This window comes from Dermacentor silvarum, chromosome 2 (genome assembly GCF_013339745.2).
Source record: "Dermacentor silvarum isolate Dsil-2018 chromosome 2, BIME_Dsil_1.4, whole genome shotgun sequence".
Classification (NCBI taxonomy): Eukaryota; Metazoa; Arthropoda; class Arachnida; order Ixodida; family Ixodidae; genus Dermacentor; species Dermacentor silvarum.
The window spans coordinates 173,311,989-173,324,956 of NC_051155.1; the positions used below are offsets into that span (position 1 = coordinate 173,311,989).

The 12,968-nt window shown below is 49.3% G+C and overlaps 1 protein-coding gene across 1 annotated transcript; it reads right to left on the reverse strand.

Annotated features, from left to right (window-relative positions):
* Positions 1-1,216: 1,216 nt before the first annotated feature.
* Positions 1,217-4,498, reverse strand: LOC119440563 (uncharacterized). The gene is made up of 3 exons (XM_037705460.2): positions 4,407-4,498; positions 1,985-2,250; positions 1,217-1,442 (listed from the first exon to the last, which is right to left on the reverse strand). Exons 1-3 carry the CDS (start codon positions 4,456-4,458, stop codon positions 1,338-1,340), a joined length of 423 nt encoding a protein of 140 aa, XP_037561388.1. The 5' UTR covers positions 4,459-4,498; the 3' UTR covers positions 1,217-1,337.
* Positions 4,499-12,968: the final 8,470 nt, after the last annotated feature.

Genomic DNA, 12,968 nt, shown 5'->3' on the forward strand with positions numbered 1-12,968 from the left:
GAGTGGGTGGGGAGGGGTTCATCAGGACTCAATTAAGTTATTTCCTCCTCCTCCTCCATCTTCCCGTAGGGGAACCCTGAGTTGTATGCGAAGAAGCCATGGGGTCGACTCAAGTTCCCATTAGTTTTCAGTTCGTCGTTTGCGTTAGGTTGAGGTACGTATCTACCGATATATTTACTGTTCATGGTTTCCATGGTAACTACGAAACTTTTCATTTACCGGAACTACGAAATGGGAAATTGCGTTGACCCCATCGCTGCTTCGCATATTACACAGGGTTCAACTACGGGAAGATGGTGTAATTTTATTGAAAGGGGGAGGGGGGGGGTGCCGTACCGCGCCACTTCGGGATCTGCCGCTCGACGTTTCCGTTGTGATTCGGCTTCGCGAGCCTTCGTTGCATCCGTAGCTTCTTGACGGTGTTTGCAGCGCCCTTCAGCTTCCCGAGCCCGAAGTTCAGGATCTGCTTGCCGGCGTCGGCGTGCGGCTACAGCTGCGTGAGCCCTCGTTGTATCAGTAGCAGCTTCTCGGCGGCGTTGACGTTTCCTTTCGGCTTCGCGAGCCCGAAGTTCGGGATCGGCCTGTCGCCGCTGCCGTTTCGTGGCAGCGGCTCGAGCCCTCTTCTCCGCGGCGCTGTCCACGGCGCTGACACTGGCGTTCACGCTGGCGCTGTCCGTGGCACTCATCGCGGCGTTACGGGAGGAGAATGAGAGGAGCGGTCCGAGCGGAGCGCGCGAGCGCGTCATTATACTGCGAGTAGAGGTATAGTGCCTAGAATATGCACTATCCGCGAGCTACAGTGGCGCCCCCCAGCGGAGTATGCAGCGCCTAACGTCGCGCCTCTAGCCTAAGCTGCTTCATCACGCGCGGAGCCGCAGGTGTTGCGATTCGTTGCGCAATCCGGAGAGGAGAGGAGCGTCGGAGAGGAGAGGAGGAATGCCGAGAGGAGGGGGAGGAGGATGCGCATGCACAGTGCGGGTGTGGACGCCGCACGGCGGATGGATGGAGGGAGGGAGGGAGAGAGTGACATAGCCCCGACCATAAGCTGCTTCGCATCTAAAATTGTCTTCCACCCGAATGCAGCACGAAGCTGCAAATGAAGCCCATACGGGTTTTTCAGGAAGAACACTTATATGTTGAGGAAAAATTCGTCTAGTACGGGAAACCCGCATGGGTTTCCTTTCTAGCTTCGTGCTACGTTGCGGTGGATGACAGTTTTTCTCTTTCACGCATTGTTGCATGTACCATGAATAGTTTTGACTTTTGTTTATTTAGACTGATTGTCAGTAGCACTGGCTTTGCCCAGTGGTCGCCTTGTAACAGATCTTCCGTGTTGATCAAAGCTTAATCATGTAGAAATTGTCGCCGTTGTAGTTTGGTTTCCGGTATCCGTAGCGGATCTTGCGGCGAGCAACGCGAGCGGTATTCCACTGGTCGTACACCTGAAAATGTAGGAGTGAGTTAAGAGCGTTTGTAGACAGAGAGAGAGAGAGAGAGAGAGCGAAAGTGAGAGAACGTGCACTGGTCCTCTCTTGTGCAGGCACAGGTACACGCACGCGGCAGTGTACATAACCTCTTAAAAGCTCGTGGTGCCGAAGCCTGCAGCACTACTAAAGTTATCGCCATAGGTTGACAAGACTATTCATCAAAGCGAAACTTTGCAGCAACCAAGTAGGCCTTGTTTTTATACTGAGGACCCATAAGGGACGTATGTAAAATCCTAAAGCCACAATTTTTCGAAAATATAGTAATTATATTTCATATAGCGGTATATGCAAACCTGTAAACTGCACTATCAAATTTTCAGTTGGCCTTCATGTAAACTTCACCAGACTCGAACAATCTCGGTGAAGACTCCAGCATCGTCTGGTGATTGCATGTGGATATTTTGCTGGCAGTCAGGATTTCGCTGTAGTTTTGCGCTGTCATTGATGTATACCTATTCAGAGTATTCATAGATATGTTAATGTGTTGAGTAGCTTACCCAAATGCCATCGGAAGCACAGGACTCGAAGATGGCTGCATGTCCCCTGTACCTGTTGCCGTCCAGAAAAGTGGCGATGGCAGACCAGCGCGGCACGCGGGCGCAGTTGCTGCGGACGTGCTTGCCACGGCGCCAGCGGTGAGTTGTGAACCGGCGAAGGCCCTTGCATTTCTCTTTGACCAGTGCCACGCACTCCTTGCCGTCTACGCCAATCACCCATCTGCCTTTGAAAGGTGCAGGATTGGCACAACCGATGGCCTGGCTCGCTGCACGCGAGGTGGCAATAAGGGCTCGTCATGGCACTGTATGGCGTAGCACATTACACGATAGTGTTCCAGCCTCCACGCGTTTCGTAGTGTGCGGTCGCGACAACCCAGAATTGTCACAAGCCGGTAATTGAGAGTTGAAACAACGTTAAATCTGCCGTGCTGCGGGCATCCAGAACACCCAGTCGTGGGCTCTGAATTCATCGTTTGCGCTGAAGATGTGTGAATCATATAACGGGAACGTAAGATGAACGCGGCGGTCAAGCTTCGTTTCGAGAAACTGCGAGCAAGAATTCTGATGTAATTATAGTAGACGCACTATATGTTATATTCGCGGACAGCCTCCCGCGGCAAGGAAGGAGAAATTACGGAGCTAATGAGCGCGCTGGTTAGAGCGCTCCCGACAAAAGATCCACATTCTCACCTGCATTAGTTTAAGCTGGAGAGGAGAAAATAACATATTATATAAACAGGAAAATAAGAGAAAATAAACCACTGAAGATTCAATTTGACCTATGTTTTTGCTTAACTGTTCGGCGTTTCGGCAAATGCGGCGCACTTGGAAGCTGCGCTGATTCAGTATGTGTGTCAAGAAACAGGACTGCGGCCAAGCTCAAGGCCAAGTAACAGCTGCTAGGAAAGAGTACTGCCAAATTCCAGACCAATGGACAATGAACAATAGACCGATGGACAATGGGAAAAGAGAACAGTCAGTAGGTTAGACATCGCTACTCACTGTACTAAGAAATTATATTTAAAGATAGTATGCAACTTTTGTGCGAAGAGTGAGAATACGGATCTGGCTGATTGCCATTGCTTGTCTGGAGAAGTCTTCAACTGAACCGAGGGTAGTAGGACAGAATCAGTGTTGCGAAAATGAGTCTCTGAACAACTGATAACAGATGCATAAAGCTTCGCAAATTTAACTGTTATATTTACATTTCAGGCACTGACCGCGAGGAAACTTACTTCTTTTTGCTTTGCCACACTCTGCAAACTTGCGAAAACAGGTGTCGTCATTGGACGACTCATGGGCGATGCAAGTTAACTGCGTCGTATACATCTGATTTAACGAAGCGTATAGCTGGTAATAGATACTTGAACTACTGTATAGTTATACTGACGACATTAGCAAAGGGGTGGGTGTTTGTTTCCTCAAGACTCCGCGAAGTTTTTTGGATGATTAACAGACATAACCTGCTAACAAAGATAAACACACTGTTAAACAGGCTTGAAACACTCCATAGATTAAGAGTACGCTGAAAACACTCTAGTAATTCAGATCTGGCTGCGCTGCTTCAGCCAGTGTCATAACTGAGAGGAGCGAAACTCGTAATAAAGCCATTTTCAATGCTTTGCTTTTTGCCTTTGTGTTCATCGAGGTACTTTGATCAAGAAGCAATAAAGATGTTTACTGAATCATTAAAACCTGCTGCATTTAGTTTAAACTGTGTCGGTAGTGGACGAGCACAAGAAAAGCCTGTCTTTGCTATCCTTTGGCCTCAGTATCTCTCGTTTCATGAAACGAAGTGCGAAAATAAAGTGACAGAATCAACTTATCACGTGAATATAAGGGGTTGGAAGAATGTTATTAAATAGTGGGGAAGAAAGGTTTTAAGCAAAACACATGACGTTAAGTTCAAAAATATAAACAAAACCACTGTTGAACTCACCCATGAAAAGGCGCCCTCCAAACCCTTTTTTTTTTTTGTGTAGTAACGACAATGGCCAGAAAGATATGCCGATGCGTAAGAAAGCATAAAAAAAGGTAAAATAAATGCAGTAACGAAGGGTGAAGTCACAACAAGAATGTTGAGCCCTAGGGAGCGGAGGACGTGAGGACAGATGCTGGGATGTGTGCCTGGCGCTGAACTATTGAGTTCAGTTATTGAGTCTATTCAGAAATCTATTGAAAGTAACATGTCCGAGCCGACGGCACTAAGCGCGAAGAGGAGGCCTTTGGCTTCTCTATGTATTGACGACCCTGCCAATAAGCTAAGTTCTATTAGCATAACTTACAGTAGAAAAGCGAGCGCGTCAAATGTTTGGGTTACGTGCTGAACTTAAGGAAGTGAACTGAGGGAGGAATAATACACCGTGGCAGATGCGCTTGATATTCTCTCTGAAGATGAACGCTAAAGAACTGCTGAACTCACCAATGGCCATGCTGAGTACCAGGAGAGCCACGGATATAACGGCGCCTTTCATCGTTGATTATTTGCACGTGCTGCAGTAGAGCTCGCCTGGAAGAATGTAGCTCACTGAATTGCTTAACGGGTGTTCAATAGGTAAGGCTTGTCATTGTGTTTTTTTTTCTGAGAAGAAATGGACAAAAGCTCGAGTTCTTTGCACGTGTGCTTACCAATGACAAGTTCTGCAGGAACGCGGTGCCTGTATCGCCGCAAAATTTGCCACATGCACCAAAGAAATGCTTGACTACTCTCCGCATCACTATTCGTCTGGTGAATATGAGAATTTCTCAGCAAGTTACGGTGAGAAGCGCAGTTGATACGGCTTTTTTTTTGCTTCTTTCTTTTCTTCCCCTCTGTGAAACTTGTTGATATCGTTGCTTGTAAATCATCCCTTATGCGGAAGTTCTCACCTGATTTTCACGGTCGTAGGGCCTACTGAGACGACCGTGTCGTGGGACAAACGTGGCTGTAGCTGGCATTCTAGGACCAACAGAAAGGTGCATTTGTACGAAACATAGAAGTTGAGTTGCTCTGACACACCCAGTCACTTCGCGACAGGAGAACGTGCCGTGACTTGTTGAGTTAACAACTTCTCACAGCGGCACGCTGTAATATATTTGCTTGTTTTAATGCGAAAGCATTATATGCCACATAACGCGAAAATCCGGCGGCGGCGTCACAGGCGTGACCGAGCGATGGTACCAGAAATGTCTGACAGCGCAAGGAGTATAAGAACACGTCAAAAGGGCTCAGATTGACGTCAAAATTTTCAGGGAGGTTCCTGTAAACAAAGTAAATTAATGGCTTTGAAAATGAGATTTGGTCTATTTTGTCTGGGTGAAGATCAAACCCGGGCCTCTGGCGTGCGAGACGCGCACGCTTCCCCGAAGGCACGGCGGCTCTAAAGGTGTGCGTAGAGCGTGCGTCATTTTCCACGTCACGTCGCAGCCATCTGGCTGACTGAAGGATTCACCAGACTATAATGCTTTCACATTCCCACAAGTAAGTAGTCTTAAGTCTCTCTGCGATTTTTTTTTGCGCAATAGCTGGAATGCTGCGCGGGTGTACAGATCGCCGCGTGACGGCGCAACGTTTCATAGTATCGCATATTGTGAGTGCAACCAAGGTCGCAGTAATAGGTCGCAGCTACCACGCCCTTTGGATACAGAAAACTGCTCGCGTAGAATAGTGACGCGGAAATTAAAAGAGTAGCTTTGTACAGCCTTGAGGCGTAGCTATTGTGCACTTTCATTATCATCATAATCAGCCTATCACCGAATATTCGCTGGCCTTCAACACCGAGCGAGTTTAGCAGAATTGACCTGCAACGCTTGGGCTGTAGTTCATCGTCGCCAATGGCCTCCAGGAAATTCAGGAACACGCGTTTTCACTGCTGCCAAGGCACAGCGGGGTCGCTTGGTACAGGCAAGAAAGGGGGCGGTGCTTGAAAATACCCGAGCGACATGGTTCCGATGCTGACCCTCGTCGCCAATATGTGGTGTCCGGCTCAGGCCGGACGCATGACACTGGACCACACAAGCGCAGTATGTACATAAACCTTTATTCGTCCCAGGCAAGCCACTTATATAGGAAACATATTGAATGACGATGACGATATGTACACTGAAACAATAACGAAGGATGCAACAGGCTCCAAGCTTAATGGAACATACCCCTGTCGTGTGGGCCGATCCTGATGATAGTACAGAAAGGGTCCAAGCTCAATGACATACCAGGGACAAGAAAGAAAGAAAGAAAGAAAGAAAGGAAAGAAGGAAGGAAGGAAGGAAGGAAGGAAGGAAGAGAGAAAGAAATAAAGAAAAAAAAGAAAGAAATAACGTGCGGCGCACACCCGCATTGGATATGCTACACGCGTGATCACGTGATACGCGGATCCCGTGACACGTGCGCGACCAATCAGGTTCGTTTGGTGTGTCGCGAGGCCCTAGGGAAATGGAAGGAAAGCGGGTTGGCGCGCGCTCCTCCGGACTTCCCTCTCCTCAGGTCAGTTTCGGCGAACAGATGGGAAGGCCACGCGTGGTGCGCTCTGCAAAGGAGCAAGCTGCGTTTGATGAACGCTGGCGCGAACTCGCTCGGGAAATGGCTCATCGTCGAAGTGGTTAACCGCTGGATAATGCGGGCTCAAGTCTCGCACAGAAGTGCATTTCATTGTGTATTTCCCCAACGTTGTGTTTTCTGCTCAGTACGTGCGTGTCCCATACAGAATATACCACAAATGCACGTCATACATGGTGACGCACAACCAGCACTTATTTCAGTGAAAAGTACGGGGACACCTTATACTTTCGTTAAAGCGACATAAGACGCGCTTGCAATCTTCCCGTAAGGGTTAGTAGATGGTGCCACCGTTCAGTTGGTTGTAAAATCGACACTTTTTAGCAGCGTTCCACGATGAGATAACGCGTGCCTCGGATTTTATGGAGGCTCCAGGCACGCTGGCACTGTCGCGGTTGGTGTCGGCGCCACCGTCGCCGCGCTGCCCCGCTATCGAGGGTGCATGCGTTGTTCACGCATATGAGGGATGAGGTTCTCCAGAGACGCGGAGTGCGTTTGCCTAATTAAGCCACGGCCACTGGATAAAAAAAATCACAGCATATCCACGGGGTGAATGATGATGAGTGGGCGAAGCTCCGGAGGGAATCATCGGATCTCCCGCTTAAGGGGACGCTAGCACAAACGCGTTAGAAACGTGCAGTACTCTCTAAAAAGGGGGAACGGCCACAGCGTTCCCCTTTTTAGGGGGAACTGATTAGAGTCACTGTCGCGCGTACAAACGCGGCTGTGGGAATGCTTCTCCGTGAACGGCTGTACCCGAGCAGTGGCGCCAGAGCGGGCGCGGGGAGAACTAGGCCCGAGACGCCGTTTCGGCGCCACGCAACGGGCCGCACCTTTTTTTTTATTGCGATAGCAATTATATGGACACTTCAACCGGATTTCTGCCGTCGGCGTCGCCGTCGCCGTCACCGTCGTCGTGAGGTTCCGTATAGATAAAATCTTCGCCGCGCGCCGTATGCCCCAGAGGCAGCGTGCGGGGACGCGCGCTATCACGGAGAGCGAACGCACTCCATCTCCCACGCGCAAGCAAGGAAGCGGAAAGCCAGCGCCGGCACTTCTCTGCCAACAACCGCGCTCGTCGCTCGTCCGCACAGTCTCTTATCTCTCCCACGTGCAAGCAAGGAAGCGGGAAGCCAGCGCCGGAAGGAGCGGGGGGGGGGGGGGGGGGGGGCGCACTTCTACGCTACCAACAACCGCGCTCGTCGTTCGTTCGACCGCACCGTCTCTTATCTCCACACGGCTCTGACCTTTATGCGCATTCGCCGCTCAGTTTCCGTTGAAGCGATAGACCGCACGTACCTTCGCCCGCTCCTGCGGCGTATATATCCGCTCGCTGCCAGCGTTTTGACGGTCGTTGTCTGCAGTCATTCAGTGTGATCTATTCATGTTTGTTTGTGCGCGCTCACACCACGCTTCTTCAATCAGTTAGTAATAGTCGGGCCACATTTTCCAACGCACGCTACACATGCAATGCTGCCCGGGTCGGCAGTGCAGCGCTACAGGTGTGTCCCTTCGCACGCGCTGCCCACGGGAAGCGCTTCTCATCAACACCAGCGTTTCACACGCGCCTTCTCGTGGTCATCGAGTCTCTCTTCATGTCGGTCTACTTACGCCGCAGCACACCTGCTTACTTAATTAGCTCATGTTTACTACAATTCATATTGCTACCAAAGCCGCTCACCTTACTTCGTATGACATTGCTGTGTTGCTATCGCATTCATCGCTTCGCCCTTAGGGCGAAACTGTGACATTTTTTTTTTTTTATCCAGGGGCCGTGGTGAAACAAACTGAGTGCACCGCGAATGCTCCGCTGACTCGGCTCGGTGGCGGGTCTTCCAATGCTAGCTTGAGCGTTGTGCGCACGCACTCTAAAATCGGTGACGACAACCTAAGAATTTCAAAGAAGCTCCACCCACAAAAATGTAGTGCACCTGCTCTGCACCTCTCTAAGAGAGCTGAACCAGCTGGAGTCCGCTCTAAGCTTAACGACTTTGGTCGGCTAAAGAGAGAGAGAGAGAGAGAGAAATCATAAGGGGAAGGCAGGGAGGTTAACCAGGCTGAGCCCGGTAGGCTACCCTACCGGGCTCAGCCTGGTAGGGTAGCCTACCAGGATTGAAAGAGGAGAAGGAAGAGAGAAGTTCACACCTTGCACATTTACACAGTCAAGCGTTCATCGCTGAGTTTGGACACATGCGTTCATACAGGCTTGTGCACTTCAGAAAACGCAGCAGCGCCTTTGTAGCCCTGTACATAGCAGACGCACGAGGCCATAGGCCCAAGATCTCCTCCGTAGAAGGCATGTCGTGCAAGTGCCCCAAAGCAGTCCCAAGGGCAATCCTCTCTTCTTCGTATCTGGGGCAGTCACATAAGAGATGTCTGGTGGTTTCCTCAGCATTATATGTGCTGCAGTTGGCACTGCCCGCCATTCCAATTAGGAATGAATAGGAGTTTGTAAAAGAAACGCCTATTCGCAGGCGACACTGTAAGGTTTCTTCTTGTCATTTAAAATCGGGTAAAAGTTGTAATTGCATCTGTGGGTCCATGGCATATAGGCGCCGGTTGGTAAACTCTGGTGTATTCCATTCTCTTAGAGTTATAGTATGGGCAAGACTGCTGAGGTGCCGCGCTGCATCCGTTCTTGACAATGGTATTGAGATTCTTTCACACTCGTCATGTGCTTCACGGGTAGCTTTTTCAGCACATTCATTGCCAGTGATGTTGCAGTGCCCAGGTAGCCACTGAAATACAGTGTCGTGGCGTCTGACCACCGCTTGATGGTAGCGTAATCGTATCTCTGCTACCAATTGTTCATGTGGGCTGTGGCGCAGAGCTGATAGTGACTGTAGGGCTGCCTTTGAATCACACAATATAGCCCAATTATTTTGTGATTGTTCGTGCACATAAAGCAGTGCGCTATGGAGGACGGCAAGTTCAGACCCTGTCGATGTTGTGACGTGGCTGATCTTGAACTTCTTACAGAATGGTGCCGACGGAATAACTACCGCACCAGTAGAGCTGGTGAGAGTCGAAGAGCCATCTGTATAAATGTGAGTTCGATCAGAGTATGAATCGTGCAGCAGATGTAGGGAAGCTTGATTCAGGGCACAAGTAGGCAAGTCAGACTTCTTTGTAACTCGTGGAATGGAGAGCCGCACTTGGGGCTGCCGAAGACACCAAAGGACATGGTGGTCTTGCTGCAGGCGTGAAGTCGGATGGAAGAGAAGACCGATAGGAGGTTACAATGCCTGGAAAAGTTGCATCTGGTCTAATTTCCGAGAGAGAAGCAAGGCGTTGAGGACTGTAGTCGGGAAAGGTGTCGAAGAGGATTTCGAAGGGTGTCTGTGGCGACATACGTTCTGATGGGATGTTCCCTGGCGATGGCAATTGTTGCGGTTGTTGAAGCGCATCGCGGTACGCCAAGACAAGTTCTAAGTGCTTGAGCTTGCATGCTCTCAAGCACTCTGAGGTTTGTCCTCTGGGCGTTTGACAACACCGGAATGCTGTAACGCAAGAAACCTATAAAGAGCGCTTTGTACAGTTGCAGCAGAGAACGCACCGATGGTCCCCACGCTTTTCCGGCGATGGCTTTGAAGAGGTGACTGATAGAGAAGAGTCTTTTCCTTAGGTAGGATACATGGGGGCTCCAGGAGAGGTCGCGGTCAACAGTGATCCCTAAAAACCGATGTTTTTTTGTACAAAATAGGCTGGCCATTAATAGACACAGGTTATTCGGCCATCGATTTTCGCGTGAAGGCGGCTAATGCGCATTTTTCTGTTGAAACGCCGATACCTGCTCTCTGAAGATAAGTATACGTTATCGTTGCAGCCTTTTGTAAGCTTGCGTGAACTTGCGGGCGAGTTACTCCGGAAGCCCAGATGCTCTGCGTAAATTGATAGACTGACAGGCTGCGGCAAGGATCCTGCCAGCCCAATCAGAGCCAGGTTCAACAAAACTGGGCTTAAAACGCCACCTTGTGGAACCCCACGGCTGGTATAGTGGTCGATAGTTTGACCATCCTCAGTGACTACAAAGAAGCTCCTTTGGGTCAGGTAGCTCCAAATACACCGAAAAGTGCGGCCTCCGATTTAAGCAGCCACGAGCCCGTCAAAAATTGCTTCATAGGAGACATTGTCATAAGCACCCCTCACGTCTAAAAATAGTGCTACAGAGATGCGTTTGGATGATTTCTGTTGTTGAATCGACGACACGAGATCAATGACGTTGTCGACCGACGAACGACCACGTCGAAAACCTGTCATCGCGTCTGGATAAACACTGTAATGTTCAAGAAACCACTCGAGGCGCGTGAGGATCATCCTTTCCATCAACTTGCCAACGCAGCTGGCGAGCTCAATAGGCCGATAGGGTTTCAGTTCAAGGGGAGACTTTCGTTGCTTTAAGATTGGTTCAAGACGGCTACGCTTCCACTCGGAGGGAACAACACCGTCACTCCATGAGACATTGAGATGATGCAGCAGGATCTCTCGTGCTTCATGACCAAGGTGGCGGAGAGCAGCATATGTTATGTCGGCTAATGTAAATGCGAGGCTAATTAGAAAATAGATGGTAGTTGTTTCAAGCTGAAATATTGCCTGTGGCTGAGCAGTGACACCGGGATCACCCATAAAACGTGGCTAGACGTTAAGGTTTCACCCTGAAACCGGTGACACAATGACCGATACAGGAAAATGCAGTTGTTTCAAGCACGCGAAAACGCTTGACGTCAGGTAAATAAGTCACTGAAATCCACTGGTGCTTCTATACAAATTTTGTGTTAGGTTTATATATATATATATATATATATATATATATATATATATATATGCTTGTCTGAGTGGAACGGTGAGGAAATATATATATATATATATATATATATATATGCTTGTCTGAGTGGAACGGTGAGGAAACGTCAAGTGGGGGCTGACAAACGCCGACGCATTACCGTCGCTTTCATTTCATGCACCATCGATTTGCCACGTCTGCAACCCGATGGCGACACTCCTCACCCGACTAGGCGGCCGTTACTGTCGAGGCATCCTGTGCATGGGGTGATCAGACAGGCGTATGCAATGATCTATGAAAACAGTAATCTGTTTGGCCAAGATCCGCAGTGAAATGGGGAGCACGTCACATTTTTTTTAAAATTTCGTCCACCAAATATGGTGTTTCGCTGAATGCCACTCCTGAAGCGATTGCCTCTGCAGTGTGCTTTACCAATCGTGAAGCAAGCACCTTGGAGTTTGACTGCTTGTGGCCAAGTCTTTTCTAGGACGTAAGCGAAGCTAGACTTTACAGCCAGCAATAGGCGCTAGGGAGCCTACATGCATGTAGGCTCCCTAATATGCGGCGTAGGGGAGCGCGGGGGGTGGAGTACAGATGCGAGAGAGTCGCGAGCTGTATTCAGGGCCCGCGAGCGGCCGCGTGCGGCTCGCGAGCCCCAGTTTGGCCAACTGTTACCTATTATCCAGGGGCTGTGCCTATACGCTGGCGTTGTGAGACAACTGGTAGCGTCGGGAGCGTTGTTCCTTCAGCCCAGTAGCAGTTTCCTTGCATGCTGCGTCACAGCCAGCATGTCGCACCCGGCTATTGTTAGAACATCGTCCGAGGAGTTCAAGTACAACGCTAAACTTTGCTATCGCTGTCCATGCTTCCCTCTTCGGGAAAATGTGCCATTTTTTTTTCGGAACGAATATATTCGCCATAGCAGTGCCTTCAATATGTACACTACGCATTTTTTTCTCTGTGTGAAATCCGAGCGTGGGCGAGCCAGCTGGATTCGCCTGCAGAGCCCTTTGTGCATGTCTGCATAACTCGTGCAACATCATTCGGTTGCCTGTTGATGTTGCGATTGACCACGTGCGAACTGCTAGAAGATTGATCTCGATCTTACGTCGGGGTTGTATGCCCGCCACTTCAACTTTATACCTAAGAATGACCGTATTTGTCAGAATATCGTCACGAACGTTTATGACGCAGTTAAATTGGTTCGCCTGTTGATGAAAAACTCAACAGATTAACCGAATATGTGATTTCTTATGAGAGGCTAATGTTCATGCTCGAGTCGTTCATGTAAAGGTATGTGCTACTGTTTGGTTCCCAGTTGTCTCAGTACGCGCTGCGGAAGAACCCTGGGTGATCGAATTTGATCCACAGTTTCTCGCTGCACTGAACTCCGAAATCCACGAAGTAACGGAGGCAGCGTAACTACACGGGCTGATTCAATATTTTAAAAGGAATCCACTGCACTAATGGCAAACTGCGCAAGATGTTCTAGTTGATATGAACATTTCGTTGATAGGGTACCTTCGATACAAACTAGTTAATGCATATACATTGGCTTTGTGTTTTCAATTGTGCAAATCCACAATACACGCTAATGAACAACCCGCTCATGAACAGTGCGCCAGCATGTGAAAGAAAGAAAAATACCCAAACCATTCTCTATGTGC

What these genes read in the sequence shown, in the direction of transcription:
- LOC119440563 (XM_037705460.2), bottom strand. Translation starts at nt 4,458, where the DNA reads ATGAAAGGCGCCGTTATATCCGTGGCTCTCCTGGTACTCAGCATGGCC. An exon ending in GGTACTCAGCATGGCCATTG is followed by an intron (nt 2,251 to 4,406) that starts GTGAGTTCAGCA and finishes CCTCGCGTGCAG; the next exon opens with CGAGCCAGGCCATCGGTTGT. An exon ending in GTGCTTCCGATGGCATTTGG is followed by an intron (nt 1,443 to 1,984) that starts GTAAGCTACTCA and finishes CTACATTTTCAG; the next exon opens with GTGTACGACCAGTGGAATAC.